Source organism: Geotrypetes seraphini, chromosome 9 (genome assembly GCF_902459505.1).
Source record: "Geotrypetes seraphini chromosome 9, aGeoSer1.1, whole genome shotgun sequence".
In the NCBI taxonomy this organism is placed as follows: Eukaryota; Metazoa; Chordata; class Amphibia; order Gymnophiona; family Dermophiidae; genus Geotrypetes; species Geotrypetes seraphini.
Window position 1 is genome coordinate 67,165,034 of NC_047092.1, and position 17,123 is coordinate 67,182,156.

The 17,123-nt window shown below is 45.2% G+C and overlaps 1 protein-coding gene across 5 annotated transcripts in view; it reads right to left on the bottom strand.

The window, feature by feature from the left end:
- Positions 1-17,123, bottom strand: part of SCAF11 (SR-related CTD associated factor 11) — a 543,954-nt gene that overhangs the window by 50,469 nt on the left and 476,362 nt on the right. For all 5 annotated transcript variants that reach the window (XM_033958790.1, XM_033958787.1, XM_033958788.1 and 2 more), the window contains one exon: positions 1,769-1,888. In XM_033958790.1, the coding sequence (XP_033814681.1) occupies positions 1,769-1,888 (120 nt within the window). The remainder of the gene's footprint in view (positions 1-1,768; positions 1,889-17,123) is intronic.

Here is a 17,123-nt window from a genome sequence, read left to right on the forward strand (position 1 = left end):
TGGAGGGTTCTTCGTCGGTTGACGAAGCGTCCTCCTCGGTACCGTGAGGGGAGTCTTCCCACAAATCTGGGTCCCTAACGTCGGGGTGCGTACATTTGGACATCGGTGTGGAGGGCTCGGCATGGCGAGTCTTTGAAAGAGATTTGCCTGAGCGCACCGAGGCGGTACCGGGTGAGGAAGACCGATGTCGCTCCTGGGACCGGACAGGGGCGGCAGCATCACGGGTATATACTGTAGGTGTTTCTGCCAAGAGCACCGGCATGGAAGTATTAATCTGTACCGAGGGGGTCGACACCGATGGGACAGTGTGAGGCTCGGACCGGTCCCGTACCGGAAGGTGCGGTGCCAGCAACGCCGGCAACAGTTGTTGGAGCTGTTGTTGCAGCTGCTCCTGTAACTGTGTTTGGAGTATGGCCGCGATGCGGTCGTCCAGGAGAGGCACCGGTACCGCTTTTTTCTTCTTCGGTACCATAGGTGCTGCTCTACGCTCCGGCGATGAGGAGGCCGATGATGAGGCACTCACCGAGATCGGAGCAGAGCGTTTGCGGGGCCGGTGCGGTGCCAGGAGGGCCGGTGTCGCAACCGTGGCAGGAGGGCGCTCAAGGGAAGTGGGAGGCTTCTTAGCCGGCTTACCTGGGCCCAACGACCCCGAGGAAGGGTCCGGTGGTGTTGATGTCGTCGGTGCTGACTTTTGTGGTGCCGTCGACATCGCAGCCGGTTCCATGGCAGATCCGGTACCAAACAAAATATTTTGCTGGATCTGCCGATTTTTCAAAGTACGCTTTTTAAGCGTAACACAGCGGGTGCAGGTGTCAGCCCGATGCTCTGGACCCAAGCACTGGAGGCACCAATTGTGTGGGTCGGTGAGGGAGATCGGGCGTGCACACCGCTGGCACTTCTTAAAACCCGGTTGAGGGGGCATGAATGGAAACATGGCCTCCGCAAAATCGAACCTGGAGGCCTGTATGGTGGCAACAGGCCCCGCCGGGGCCGGCCTGAAAAAATAAGGAAAACTCGACGAGTTTTTTTTTTTTTAACAAAAATAAAGGGAATCCGATAAGAAAAAAGGAAAAAAAGTGAAAAAATACGCGAGCGGGAAGGCAAAAATTAGTTTTTCAACGGCCGTTGAAAACACATGCGTCTTCTTCGCTCTGCGGAAACGAAGAAACTGGGGACCACGCTCTCCTCCGTCGGGCGGGAAGGCACTCGCACATGCGCGGTGCGGCCAACTAGAACTTTCTAGTTAAAAAGGTCCGTACCGGGGCTCCGTCGGTGACGTCACCCATGCGTTAAGAATATGCTGCCTGCTTGTCCTGGGATAAATCACATTTATCTGGCATCTACCAATCCCCTTGGGTACTGTATTAGGCATTCCTCCCTCAGGGACGGTGAACACTTTCCAAAATGAACCCTGGTTATCTGCATGGAGGTGCATTGCAAGGCCATAGCCAATGAATCTGTCTATGACCAAGTTAAAAAAACACACTTCATTATTCTAGCAGTTTGTGTTATATTTATGATTTTCACATATTCACATTGTAGGCTCCTGATAAGAGATTAGCATCCCAATTTAATTACACTCATAGTGGACAACATACATAATTAGAAAGACCTTTCAAAGATATGAAACATTAATATTGCCTAAAACAAATGAGTTCTCCTGATTTTACTCATTTTAACTGCAAGTTAAAATGCAAATATATTACAAAATTATATAATATTTAATATATTAATATATAATACAAATATAAAAATAAAAACCACTTACTTTATCTACTGCTTTTCGGACAATCTCTTTATATTCTTCCTTAGTAATATCTTTGTTCTGGTAGAAAGGTTTAATAGCCAACTTTACCTCTTCTGCAGCTTTTTCTTGTATTTGAAGTTTCTAAAACCAAAGGAGAAAACATTCTTCTTTTCTTTAGAAATAACAGATTTATAGCATATATTAAAAATCACTTACAATTTGAATTTAATTGCAAAGCAATCAGAGATTCACAAACTCACATAAATATGTATCATATTAAGGAGGCTTTTGATCTTGTGAAACTTTGAACTATCAACACCTATGCCATTCTGATTCCAGCTTTCCAACTAAAAAAATGTACAGTCCAAAATCAGTCACCTCCTTTAAGCAAGATGAATTCAGATGGTTGGTCCAGACATTAACAGAATGGAAATTAAGAGGCAACCAGAATTCCAATTCCATGACATTCTTGCCTTTAGTTTGGAACTTATGATACATATCCTATATCCTATCTGTACAGCATCCCGAATTGTATATCCACTGGAATAGCCCAATCCTCCTTGCCGTATCCCATTCCCTAAACTATACTACACCATTCTTCTTGTATCTCCTCTGGAAATGTTCTTCTTCTTGTAATTCTTCTGGAAAAGTCCAGAAGTCTCTTTGTAATCATCCTGGAAATGTCCAGATGTCTCTTTTGTAATCCGCCCAGAACTGCAAGGTTGAGGTGGAATAGAAATCAGTTATGTAATGTAATGTAATACATACCAAAATAGCATTTTACTAGATAGTAAATGATGAACCCTTGAATGACTTATTTTTCTAAATGCTACATCTCTTGTGCAATGAACTCCTAAGTCACTGCAGATCTGCTCAGCTAACACCTAAGCTTTCTTGCAACTGATTCAGACACTGTATTATGTGCTTTTAATTGTTATAGGAGGTCTGACAATTAAGTTCATGAACTCATCCTAGAAAAAGTGTTACATACCCCATTGCTGAATATCACTATGGTCACTTTTTAAGTGCTCACCTTGGGAAGCTATGTACTGATGCCAGCACTTAGTCCAAGGCAATTTTGGAACTATTTTTCTGGAATACCCATCAGAGCTGTCATTGTATTACCCTTGATGTCTTGAATGTCATCAAAATGTCTTCCTTTCAATATTTCCTTTATCTTTGGGTAAAGAAAAAAGCCATTGGGAGCCAGATCAGATGAGTAGGGAGGGTGTTCCAATACAGTTATTTGTTTACTGGCTAAAAACTCCCTCATAGACAGTGGTGTGTGAGTTGGTGCATTGTCGGGATAAAAAGAGCCATGAGTTGTTGAAAAAAAGTTCAGGCCATTTTCATCTAACTTTTTCACACAGCCTTTTCAGCACTTCCAAATAGTTAACTTTGTTAACTGTTTGTTCAGTTGGTACAAATTCATAATGAAAAATCCCTCTATCACAAAAGGTTAGCAACATCATTTTGACTTTTGATTTGGACTGATGGAACTTTTTTGGTCATGAAGAACTGGCTGACTTCCATTGTGCACTTTGATGCTTTGTTTCAGAGTCATATCTTAGTACACCCATGTTTCATCACCAGTGATAACAAGGCCCAAAACATTGTCTTGCCTCTCCAATAGGTCTTGGCAAATTTTGACTCTCCTTTGCTTTTGTTCATTGGTGAGCTCCTTCAGAACCATTTTTCCATAAACCTTTCTCATGCCAAGATTTTCCTGTTTCTCTATCAATGTTTACTTGGTCTGCTATGCTTCTCACAGTCAGCCAACAATTTTAACGTACAATTTGATGAATTTTTGCAATATTTCCATCAGTTCTGCTCGTTACTGGCCACCCTGACTTCTTTTCATCAGTGACGCTTTCTTTTCCCAAAGAAAAACATTTAATCCATTTGTACACTGCTGTTTTCTTCATGGTATTATTCCCATAAACTTGGACTAATATGTCCCTGATTTCACTTCCACTCTTGCTAAGTTTAACAAGAAATTTAATGTTTGTTCATTGCTCTAATTCAAGCTTCAACATTCTTGCGACGGCATACAAAAACATAGAAACATAGAAAGATGACGGCAGAAAAGGGCTATAGCCCATCAAGTCTGCCTACTCTACTGTCCCACCCCATTAAGTCAGAGTGCTGCTCGACCCACGTAGAGATCCCACTGGATGTCCCATTTATTCTTAAAAGCCAAATATCTGCAGCAAACAATAAATTATTGTTGATTCTTACGCGAGTGGGAATTCAACAGATAACAACTAATTGGAAAGACTGTTCTAGATTGAATTGTAATTTTTGGTGGAACTCAGTTTGTCATATGTATAAGATGGAAAGATTTTTTGCGATACAGAGGGGGTATTTTAAAAGATTTCAAGAGGTGTGGAGGCCATTAATTGAATATTATAACGAGTAAAGTTTATTCTTTTTCCTTAGGGAATAATATATAGAAATGGGATGGGATGGGAGGGATAGGGAGGGAAAAATATTGGAAAGATGTTGTTATGAAAAATAAGGAGATATATGTAATAGGATGGGATATTTATTGTTGTGCATTACTGGGTATAATAAAATGTTTAAAGTGTTTGAGGAAGAAGGATGGGGGAGGGACAGATTTCATGTCAGATTAATTGTATTATCAAAAAGGGATGTATAATTATATATAAATTTGGAAGGAATATTTTATTGATATGGAAAAGGGTGGGAGGTGGGGGGGAATAAAAACATGTATAATAATATTGTTTAAGAATGCCAAGTGTGTTATGTAAATTAATTGTAATAATACTATACACTTGTTGAAAGAAATAAAAAGGAATAAAGATTTAAAAAAAAAAAAAAAAAAAAAGTCAAGTACGCTAGTGGCCTTGATCACCTGCACCGGTAGTTTATTCCAGTGATCCACCACCCTTTCTGTAAAGCCACTCAGTAAGACACTGCCACACATCGACACAAACACAGCTGTGAGACACTGATATACCAAGGTTATGAAACCTTACTGAGCTGTTTGTACAGTGCTGCCAACATAAGTGCATTGGAAGCAAGTTCATGAACTTAACTGTCAGACCTTGTAGTGATAAGAGTTTATAGTTTAATGTTGCTTTGTTTTAAATTTAATCCTTATTTCTGTTTTAAGTAGAACTATTATTTTTAAATTTATGTCCTTTCCTTGACAATATCTTTTTCAGTAGATAGGTGAATCATTCTAAACAAGTGGGGTTATCTCCCAATGGCCAAAAGCCATCTGCAGAAGGAATCCACTCCGGATTTTTTTCTGTGTCCCTCCTCTACTTCACTGGGAATTCTATCACCTATAGTTAGTACCCAAGCATAAAGAGCTTCTTCATCAGTATGTGAAGTAGGGACAACAATGGGAAGTTTATCAAGTATCAACTGTTTTGCTTAAATAAAGTAACCTGAGAACAAATATTAAAACAGCCTACATACGCATCAAAAGAGCTCAGGAACAACCCCTGTATGCAATTTTTAACACATATACAGTATACGTCAAGGCCCAAAGGCTGACTGGCATTCAAGAATCAAATTTGGAGAAGCATAAAGAGAATGGGACAGTAGGCAGGCGCAGGAAGGACAGGGCGGGAGTCTAGAATGACTTACCTATTTACTGAAAAAGATATAAAGGTAAGGACTTAATCTCTTTTTCCAGTGCAATGGGTGCCAAATTCCTAGGTTGGGCTGATTGCGCCAACCCTCAAGACCGAGGAGCCAAAGCAGAGTCATGTCTTGCCACCACATCCACTGTGTAAAATTTGGCAAACGTGCGCAGAGAAGACTATGTAGCTGCTCTACAAATCTCCTCAGGGGAGATTGCCCTAGCCTCGGCCCACAAGGAAGCTATACGCTTGGTAGAATGTGCCTTAACAGAAACAAAGGACTGTTTACTGAATAGAATATAGGCTGACAAAATGGCCTTATGGATCCATATGGAAATAGTGACCTTGGAAGCGGGAGTGCCCCAGTGAGAAGAATGAGTCAGTACAAATAGATGGTAAGAGGCAAAACTCATTTGTGACTTCTAGATAATGCAAAAGAACTCTGGCAACATCCAGTTCTTTAAAATGCGGTCCTGTTGCTTAGACAAGTAGGCTGAAAAACAGGCAAATGCACTTCCTGATTAACATGAAATGCTGGCACCAACTTTGGCAGAAACAAAGGAACTGAAGGAGAATTCCAGTTGGACCCCTTTCCTGCGGACCCTCGGGATATGACTATAGGACTTAAAAAAACAGGCCAAGCTTGATTTCTGTATAACTTCATCTTTCCAAGAACTCTGGAACAGAAGCCGTTGATGTTGCAATTTCCCCATACCTCCTCTGTTGTTCGAGATAAGGAAGATACAGTACACAGTGCAGAGGTTACAGCACAGATGACTGTTACACCGCACAGATCAGTGATTGCTGTATAAAAAGAAAATTATAATCCCGGTGCTTAGCAGAAGACAGAGACAGGGCTGCAGGTATAAAGCAGTCAGCAATGATTCCTGTGTTTCCTATATTCCCTGACCAGAGGTGAAATAATGGACAGCAGGCCAGGCATGAGGCCTATGTATTGTATGCACAAAATGCAAAGCTTGGACAAATGACAAGGTTGTCCTTCTGACAGTTGCCACTGCAGATGAAGTAACAACCTTTTGGACATCAGATAATGCAGATAACACAGAGCTACAGTTGCCTTACTTCATGGCCTGCACTGTCACAAGCCCAGCACTATAGCCAGCCTTGTTCCAGCCAAAAAGCAGAGAAAATTAACTCTGAAGCTGAAGAGAGCTGATCAGTGTAGCAGCTCTCCAACTAACATGGAACAAGACCCTGTTTCTGGAGAGATTTCCCAAGAGCAGGAGCCCTGGGAGGAGTGAGAGCAGGATGAAGACAAACACTCCTTTAAATCTAGACACAGCTTAGGAAACAGGCTCCAAGTCCTTTAGGCGCACACTTGCTGAAACTGACTGAAGAGCAGGAGAGAGCTCAGGGAAAGCGGAAGCCTGCCCATCCCCCACACAGGCTGGGGCGTGGCTCTCACAGAGCAAGTCAGGTGGATCAGTGCAAGCCAGGGAGAGAGAGAGCTGAGCCAGCAGAGGAAGCAGACTCATGGCTGGGTGATCCAGAGGCCAATGAAGTGGAAATGCAAGATTCAGAGGAATCTTTTCTGGAAATCAGCCAGGCTGCCTGAGGCCAGAGGAAGCCATGGACATTGTTCTGGATCCAGTTGATGAACAGATAGACGAAAGTTGTCTTCTTTTTGATTTCTTTTGCTTGAAAAAACTTTCCACTGCACTGAGTTATGGAAGAAAGGAGCTATATATTTGCTGGCTGTTTGAGACTTTTAAAGTCCATTGTAGGGAAGGCTGCTTTACCAGGAAAGGACTTTGTATTGTGGGGTTTTTTTTCCTGTTTTGAGAAGGTAAAGTCACTGGGAGCTACAGTGGGGATTGTGGGGCAGAATCCACATTAGATCCACAGGGTTGGGATTGTGGGGCCAATTAGGCTATTTTTTGAGAGTGGATTCGGCAATTCCCCACCCCCACCAACTTACTCAGGTTGGTAGGGGGAAGCCTGACTAAGCTTAGGCAGGCACAGTGTACTTTACAAGGACAAGTTGGTGTTTGCAGGACTGTGCAAAACTTACCCATTTTTGATGTTTTTGTTTGCTTGAAAGAAGCCGGTGAGGAACTTCTAATACTTACCCTGAGGCAAGGGTGTGACCAGCCATGTGCTGATTTGGCAGCCAGAAGAACTGCAGGGCTAATAGCCAGAACAAGTGTACTTATTTGAGTTTGTTTTCTTCTTATTTTGGATATATTTTGAACATTGGCTACACTACTAAATAAAGCCTTTCTTTTTGTAACCGTGGCTGAAGGTGAGCCTTATTGTGTTGAGAGATCTGTGACCATTCTGACTATTATTCTCTCAGAACATTATTATCCCAGCAGGGCTTTCAACTTTTGAAGGCACGTCAGAGTCAGTGATTTGCGCTCTGCCCGGTATCCAACTCAGAACCCGATACCGGGGGTGCGACAGCACGTATGCACAAACCGCAGCACCTGGAGGACAGAGTGGGGGGCCGTTCTCAGAAATGGGCAGAGGGCATGCATAGATAACCTCTAAAAAAGCCCCAAGCAGAAGGGTGTCAAAGGCAGATAATTTTAGATGGTTTCTGGACATACGTAAGTGGAAAATTGCTTTAAGGACATATGCAGATGTTAATAGCTTTTACATCAATTAGGGATATAGCCAATTATATGCATTTGCAACCAGTGGCGTACCAAAGGGGGGGCGTGGGGGGTGGTCCGCCCTGGATGCCAAGCCCTGAGGGGGTGCTCCTGGTCCGGTTCTCCACCCCCTGCGCCGGGTTTCGCGTCTGGAAACAGCCTGCAGCAAGATCGCGATGCCAGCGATCTTTTCCTGCTTCGGCCGTTTCCTCCGCCACGGTCCCACCCTCCTCTGACATCAGAGGAGGGGGCGGGACAGCGGCGGAGGAAATAGCCGAAGCAAGCAAAGATCGCTTGCATCGCGCGATTTTGCTGCAGGCTGTTTCCCCAGGGAAATGAAGCGGGGAGGCCGGGGGAATAAGCAGTGCTTCGTGGTGGTGGTGGCGGGGCCGAGTGGTTCTTCGAGGTTGGTGGGGGGGAGGGGGGCAGCAGGCCTTGTGGAGGGGAGGAGACAGGCCTTCATGGAGAACAGGCAGGCAAGCCTTCAAAGGGGGGGACAAGCCTTCGGGGGGGTGCAGGCCTTAGGGGGGGACAGGCCTTAGGGGGGGGACAGGCCTTCCAGGGAGGGCACAGGCCTTCAAGGGGGGGACAGGCCTTCAAGGGGGGGACAGGCCTTCAAGGGGAACAGGCAGGCAGGCCTTCAAGGGGGGGACAGGCCTTCAAGGGGAACAGGCAGGCAGGCCTTCAAGGGGGGGACAGGCCTTCGGGGGGGGGGTGCAGACCTTCAAGGGGGGGCACAGGCCTTCAGGGGAGGCAGGCCTTCAAGGGGGAGACAGGCCTTCAGGGGTGGGATGCAGACCTTTAAGGGGGGAACAGGCCTTCAGGGGAGGGGGGGCCCTGGTGTAGAAGTACACTGAGGGAAGGGGGAGGGGTTCAAAGAGACGTGCATATGCCGGACTTTGGATGGGAAGAAATAATGGGTCTGAAAATAGAGGAGAGAGAGAGAGATGATGGACATGGGTTTTAGGGAGGGAAGGAACAGAAAGGGATGTTGGACACAAGGGATGGTGTGGAGGGGGGATAGAGATACTGGTTAGGAGGGTAGTTGGGAAAAGAAAGGGAGAGATGGTGGACCCTGGGGTGGTGGGGAAGGAGGGATAGCTGCTGGGTGAAAGGGTAGTTAAGAAAAGGTAGATCTGTGGAGGGAGACAAAAAAAGGAAAGATGCCAGACATCTGGGGGAGGGAAGGGAAACGGAAGGGGAGGACAGAGATGGCAGATGGATGGTTAGCACGAAGAAAGAAGGAGACCCTGGCAAGCAAGTTATCAGAAGACAACCAGAGCCTTGGACCAACAAGATTTGAAAAATAACCAGACAACAAAAAGGTAGAAAAACTAATTTTATTTTCTGTGATTACAATATGTCAGATTTGAAATGTGTATCCTGCCAGAGCTGGTGTTAGACCGAAAACATGAGCTAGGATTTAACAGAGAGAGGAAAAGTCCTTTTGTTTCTTTATTTTATTTACACCACAGCGCCAGTGTGGTTAGGAGAAGCCAAAGGGGGGTGAAAAAGCTATAAAATAAACCCACCAGGATGTTTGAAAAAAACACCCAATTAGGCAGGAAAATCGAATCGATAAACCAATTCAATAGGCTGAATTGAATCGAAATTTTTTTTCCTGAATCTGGCAGCACTAGTTTGCGCTAATGTCTTAGACTTTAGGACCTGGGATTGGGGAGAGATGGCATCCTCAGTACTTTATAATGCAAGTGAAATGAGGATTTGGTCAGATTTTTGAAGGGTCTGCACTCTGCAGAAGAAAAATATTGTATAGGCCGGGGACGTGAGACAGCAGAAACGGGAACTTTTCTTTCTTCTATTTTTGTGAATGGAAAGGCTGAGGATGTCAGAGAGTTCAGTTAAAATATGTGCTTTATAAGAAAATATAATAATGTGTTTTATAAAGTTTATAGCATTGCTGGCCTACCCGGTGAGGTGTTCCTAGTGGTGGTGGCAGCAGCGTGTCAATGTGTTGAGAGGAAGAGGTGATCTGGGAAATTCTGCTGAGCAAACTCCAGGCCCATTTCCACCCCCCAGTTAGTCCACTCCACTCAACTGGTTCACACACTGAATGGGTCTTTGGGTGTTGTTCCTGGGTAGTTGTTTGTCAGTATCTCCTTCTGGTCCAAGGAAGGAAACTTTGTTAACCTTAGCACTGACCTACAGAATATGTTTGTAACAGCGCTGCTTGTGTGGCATTAGTCTATGTAGTGATCGAAAGAAAAAAACAGACCTTTGCACATTTTTGCACTATATGATGGGTGTATGAGGAGATTCACATTTCCTGCACAGCTAAGTCCGTGTGAAGTTACCTTGTGCTGTATTTGACATCTAGCAAAGTCTCTGTTTGGAAGGAAAGATCTCAGCTTAAAAATGAAGGGGCCAGAAGTTATGGTAAAAGCAGATAGCGTAGCTGGTTTTAAGAAAGGTTTGGACAAATTCCTGGAGGAAAAGTCCATAGTCTGTTATTAAGACATGGGGGAAACATCTGCTTGCCCTGGATCGGTAGCATGGAATGTTGCTACTCTTTGGGTTTTGACCAGGTACTAGTGACCTGGATTGGCTTCCATGAGAATGGGTTACTGAGCATGATGGACCATTGGTCTGACCCAGTTAGGCTATTCTTATGTTATGTTCTCATCTGTAGGGGCCTTTGTTTTCACTTCTTATTTTAATGTATTTTTTTTCTGAGAACTTATCAGTGTTTTTTATAATGGGAACAAAAATGGAAGAGAATTAATGTGTGTGGAATGAGGGGGTAACTAATTTCTTCAGCTAAATAATTAAATCCATCTCAACCAGACATAGGAGAACTCGCACACCATTCACACACCCTCCAACCAAAAACGTCAAAAGAAAAAAAACAGACAACCTCCTAGCCATTCGAGCTGCAACACTCGACCCCCAACTCTACAACCTATTGACCTCGACCACAAACTACAAACCTTCAAAAAAGAAATAAAAACCCTTCTATTCAAAAAACACATAAAACCGAACTAACACAATCAGAACTGTCCCAAGCATCACCTGCAACTACTCCATATGTACTTCTGATGTCATGACAATTCAGACATAATTTATGTTATGTTATGGTATGTTTGGAATAATTGTTACATATATGAGGTTCAATAAAAGAAAATTTTCACTGCCTGTTTCTATTATGACCATTTATTCAGTTTCATGGTTATTACAAAAAATATTTTTTTACATGGGGGGAGTGTCAAAAAATTATGGGCCCTGGGTGCCACATACCCTAGGTACGCCACTGTTTGCAACCACTGAATTAATTCTGCTAATGATGCTAACAAATCAGATTAGCAACTGATCACTTGTGATAATGCTAATAACCAATCAGAAACTTTCTAATAGATTGTAATGCATGGCTAATAATATATCAATTCATGTAAGCAAGGAAATGACACAGATGGGGTATTTTCCACATACCTGCTGGGTGTGGAGTTTTATCTCCTCTGTGACACTTCTGAATGCTGGTAATCTGTTCGTCTATGCTGCCTTTTATTTTATAAAAAATTTGTACTTTTATGCAACAGCATTCCTGGTGTGGATTGAGTCAGTTTACGGAAAGGGTCTAGCAGTCTGCCTTTTCCAGAACCATGTGGAGAAAGATCCCAGTCTCCAAGATACTCAGAAAAGGCTCTCTATAAGATAGAGCCTAGAGCCAAGACACATCTCACTGAGGTAATGGTGATCAGTAAAAAAGTCTGCCTTTAGCGTTAGGTCCAAGAGGAAAGCATTCTTCAGAGGTTCAAACGGAGCTTTGGTGAGACCAGACAAAACCATGTTAAGGTCCTCTGAAAGGAACAGTAGTTTGATTGGTGGTCTATAGTGAAGAGCACCTTTACAGAAATCTGGCTACATGCAAGTGAAGAATTATGGTCCCAGGATCTGAAACAAGAGAGCCCAGCAACTTGGACCCAAAGGAAAGCCATGGTGAGGCCCTTAGAAGGCCCGCTTGGAGAAAGGCTAGTACCACTGATGTCCATTATATTAATTTTTCTTTAACAGTTAATACTTAATTAAGTCCAAACATTCTCCCCAAGGGATCATGAGTGTTAGCTAATTATATATTGGATATTAGATTGGACATTATTGGCAACAAGATTGTCTTTAGGGTTTTATTTTTTTGAGCTAGTACCACTGAAGACAGAGGAAACATGGCTCAACACTTTCCTGGTCGCACCAATGATGGAAATACTTCAATGCCTTAGCGTAGCCAGACACAGTAGTCAACTTCCTAGATTTCAAAAGAGGAGAAAGGACATCAGAATATCCCTTGCACTCTGATGCTGTTCGCTCAATAGCCATGCCGTAAGAGCAAAGTGTTCTGGATCTTCCATGCAGACAGGACCCTGAGAGAGGAAGTCTGGAAGAGCCCGAAACTGAGGGCCGCAACCCATGCGAAGCATCAGATCTGCATACCACAGACTGCAAGGCCAATCTGGAGTCACCAGAATTGTACTTCTTGATGAGCCTCAAACCATCGAAGAACACGACCTATCCTGGGCCAGGGAGAGCGCCTAGAGATGACGATTCACCCAATGAAAAAGGAGGCGGGTTTCCTGAGCCAGAGATGCACTATGGGTTCTTCCCTGGCGACTGATGTATACCATCACTGACACATTGTTAGAGAAGACTCTTTATCACTTGGCCCTCCAGAGTCCCTGTGCAAGTTCACCAGAGCCAAACGAATGGCCCTCAGTACCAACTGGGTTACTGACCAAGTCTGTTGGTAGGATGACTAATGCCCGTGAATGGAAAGTCGGTTGCAATGGGCTTCCCAGCCTAGGAGACTGGCATCTGTCGTCACAAACAAGAGGCAGCATGCCCCTGGAGAGGGACTGCAGAAGGAGCCACCATATCACATAGGCATGGGCCTTCAGAGTCAAGGGAAAACTTGACTGAGGAGCCCAGTGCGAGAGCAAAGCATGATGGAAGAGAACATAAAAACAGCCTTATTTGGTCAGACAAAAGGTCCATCAAGCCCAGTAGCCTGTTCTTATAGAGGCCAATCCAGGTCAAAACCCAAACAGTAGCAACATTCCATATTACGGATCCAGGGCAAGCAGTGGCTTGCCCCATGTCTTTCTCAATAACAGACTATGGACTTTTCCTCCAGGAAATTGTCTAAACCCTTCTTAAAACCAGCAACACTATCTGTTCTTACCACAACCTCTGCCAATGCGTTCCAGAGCTTAACTATTCTCTGAGTGAAAAAATATTTCCTCCTATTGGTTTTAAAACCATTTCCCTATACCCTCATCGAGTGTCCCCTAGGTCTGTGTAATTTTTGATGGAGTGAAAAATTGATCCACTTGTACCCTCTCTACTCCACTCAGGATCTTGTAGACTTCAGTAATATCTTCTCTCAGCCATCTCTTTTCCAAGCTGAAGAACCCTACCCTTTTTAGTCTTTCCTCATACATGAGTTCCATCCCCTTTATCATCTTGGTCGCTCTTCTTTGAACCTTTTCTAATGCCGTAATATCTTTCTTGAGATAAGGAGACCAGAACTGAACATAATACTCCAGGTGAGGTCGTACCATGGAGCAATGCAGAAGCATTATAACATTCTTAATCTTGTTAACCATTCCTTTTTAAATAATTCCTAGCATTTTGTATGTTTTTTGGCCACTTCCACATATTGAGCGGAAGGTTTCATCATATTGTCTACAACAGGGGTCTGCAACCTTTAAGACATAAAGAGCCACTTGGACCCGTTTTCGAAAAGAAAAAAAAACTTGGAGCCGCAAAACCATTATAAAACAAATCTAACACTGCATATATTGTTTCTTATCTTAATGCTATATACAGGATCACTAAATTGAAAATAAAATCATTTTTCCTACCTTTGCTATTTGGTGATTTCATGAGTCTCTGGTTGTACTTTCTTCTTCTGACTGTGTATCCAATCTTTCTTCCTTTCTTTCAGCCTCCTGTATGTTTCCTCTCCTCCAGACCTCATTCTCTCCCCCAACTTTTTCTTTCTGTCTCCCTGTTCCCCCTTCTTTCTGTCTCCGTGCCGTCCCCCAAGCCACTCGGTTTGCTGCCACCGCAATCGGGGAACAGCCCCCAAGCCACCACCGTCCCAAGCTTTCCCTGCAGAAGTGTTGCGCTGACCAGCATTCCGCTCCCTGACGTCAATTCTGATGTAGGAGAGGAAGTTCCGGGCCAACAAGGCATTTCTCCTCATTCCATCCAGCCTGAGCCCCATCTCTCCTTGATCCAGCATTTCCCTTCTGTGTCTGTCAGAATTACCATTCCACCTATTTTCCAGCATCCCCCTTCTTTGTGTCCATCTCACCTATATCCCTATCTCACCACTTTTTCAGAATCTTCATTTGTCTCTATCCTTGTCTTTACCCCATGTTCACCATTTGCCCTTTCAATGTCTATCTCCCCCCCCCCACACTTTTTCAGCATTACTTCTATGTCTCTATTTCACCTCCTCTTCATGTCCCCTCTGTATCTCTATCCTTATTCAGTAGGTCCTGCTTACCCTTTCTCTTCTTTGTGTCACTATCTCCATTTTCAGCTTTCCCCCCTTTTCCATTGTTAATGCACCCTGTAGCCAGAATCTTTCCACCCTCCCTCCACTCCGGCCCAGCCCAGTATGAAAGATTTCCTTTTGTTTCCCTCCCCTCTCTCTTTCTCTCTCTCTTCTCCTCCCTCACCCACAAGTCCTGCATCTGGCCCTCTCCCTTCTACCTGCACCTGGCAACACCCCCCTGCTCCGCGGCTCTCTTCAGCAACTCGTCAGCAGCAGTGATCAAGACAAGCTGCCGACATCGAGGCCTTCCCTCTACGAGTCCCGCCTTTGTGGAAAAAGGAAGTTGAAACAAGCGGGACTCGCAGAGGGTAGGCCCCGACGTCAGAAGCTGCTGCTGAGTTGCCGAAGAGAGCCGCGGAGCAGGGGATGTGGCCGGAAGCAGGTAGAAGGGAGAGGGAGATAGGAAGGCTGTAGATCTCCGGAGCATGACACCGACCCCGGCCAGGATGATTTCTTTTTCAGGCACCTTACAAGTCCAGCGTCGCGGCGGGAAATAGCCACGCTGAGCAGTGAGCTCAGCACTACACAGATGAAAGCCTTGCTTGCTGATTGGTCCGGCGGCACGGCGGGGCGGGGCCGCCGGACCAATCAGCAAGCAAGGCTTTCATCTGTGTGTGCTGAGCTCACTGCTCAGCATGGCTATTTCCCGCTGCGACGCCGGACTTGTAAGCTGCATTCCTGCGTGACACACTACCGGAGCCGCAGCAGAGGTGGAAAAGAGCCGCATGCGGCTCTGGAGCCGCGGGTTGCCGACCCCCGGTCTACAATGATACCCAGATCCTTTTCTTGGGTGCTAGCCCCCAAGGTAGACCTTAGCATCCGATAACTGTGATTTGCGTTATTCTTCCCAATGTGCATCACTTTGCATTTGTCCACATTAAATTTCATCTGCCACTTGGACGTCCAGTCTTCCGATTTCCTAAGGTATGCCTGCAATTTTTCACAATCTGCAGGCATTTTAACAACTTTGAACAGTTTAATGTCATCTGCAAATTTAATCACCTCACTCGTCATTCCAATTTCCAGATCATTTATAAATAAGTTAAATTAAATAGCACCAGTCCCAGTTCAGATCCCTGTTTACTCTCCTCCATTGAGAAAAATGACCATTTATCCCTACCCTCTGTTTTCTACCCGATAACCAAAGCACCACATCTATTGTGGCTGCCATGGACCGTAATACAGTGGAACCTTGGTTTACGAGCATAATTCGTTCCAGAAGTATGCTCGTAAACCAAATTCCTCGTATATCAAAGCGAGTTTCCCTATAGGAAGTAAGGGAAACTCGCTTTGATTCATTCCACAATCCGGCATCCCCCCTGCAAACCGGCATCCTCCCCCCCGCTCGCATCGCCCCCCCTCCCCCGCGATCCTATTTACCCCCCCACCCCCGAGCACCAAAATAACATCCCTTATCCTAATTTGGCATCGGCACCAGCACCAATGCATAGGACATGCTGGTGTCGGTGCCTGAAAATCCTCCCTCCTGGCTGGGCTGGGCGGTGCGTAGGAGATCCTCCCTCTTGCCTGTGCTGGACTGGGCCTTGAGCATTTTCACATGCTCAAGGCCTTCTGATCTCGCTCTCCCCGAGATTCTCAGATTCTCAGAGAGAGCGAGACCAGAAGGCCTTGAGCATGCGTAAATGCTCAAGGCCAAGTCCAGCCCAGCACAGGCAAGAGGGAGGATCTCCAACGCACCGCCCAGCCCAGCCAAGAGGGAGGATCTTCGGGCACCGGCATGTCCTGTGCATTGGTGCTGGTGCCGGTGGCAAATTGGGGTAAGGGATGTTATTTAGGTGCTCGCGGGGGGATGTAGGATCACAGAGTTGGGAGACGATGCGAGTGAGGGTGATTCCAGATCGCTGGGGGGGCGGGGGATGCCGGATCATGGGGAGTGGCGCTCGTAAATTGAGTCAAACTCGGTTTCCGAGGCGCCGATTTTGCGAATGTTTTGCTCGTCTTGCAAAACACTCGCAAACCGGTGCACTCGTAAACCGAGGTTTGACTGTACTTGAAGATGGAGCTGTCTTGTCTAGGAGACAAGAAATCTGAAAGCACAACTACTGTCTGTATGCCTCTGGAAGATAGACACGGCCTGCGGCCATGTTGAACAACACACCCAGCTCTTCCAGAACCTGGAGCAACTGATCCACTGTGCACTGACCCTCAGGAATGAGGGGGCTCTAATCAACCAATCGTCCAAGTAGGGATGTACCTGCAGCCCCATCTTCGGTCAATGAGCTGCCATGACAACCATCACCTTGGGGAAGGTACGACAAGCTGTTGTCAGGCCAAAAGGCAGAGCTGAAAATTGGTAATGATTTTCTAAAACATGAAACTGGAGAAACTTGCGGTGCGCTGGGAAAAATAGAATATGAAAGTAAGTCTCTGTAAGATCCAGAGGCCAGAAACCCTCCTGGGACTACTGCCACTGTGGGAGATCGCACTGACTCCATGTGAAAACACAGGATCTGGAGAGCTGCAGTGATGTATACCATGAGCTATCGAGGCTAAAAGTGAACAAAGCCATGGGACCGGATAATCTATACCGCAGAGTGCTTCGGGAATTGAGAAAT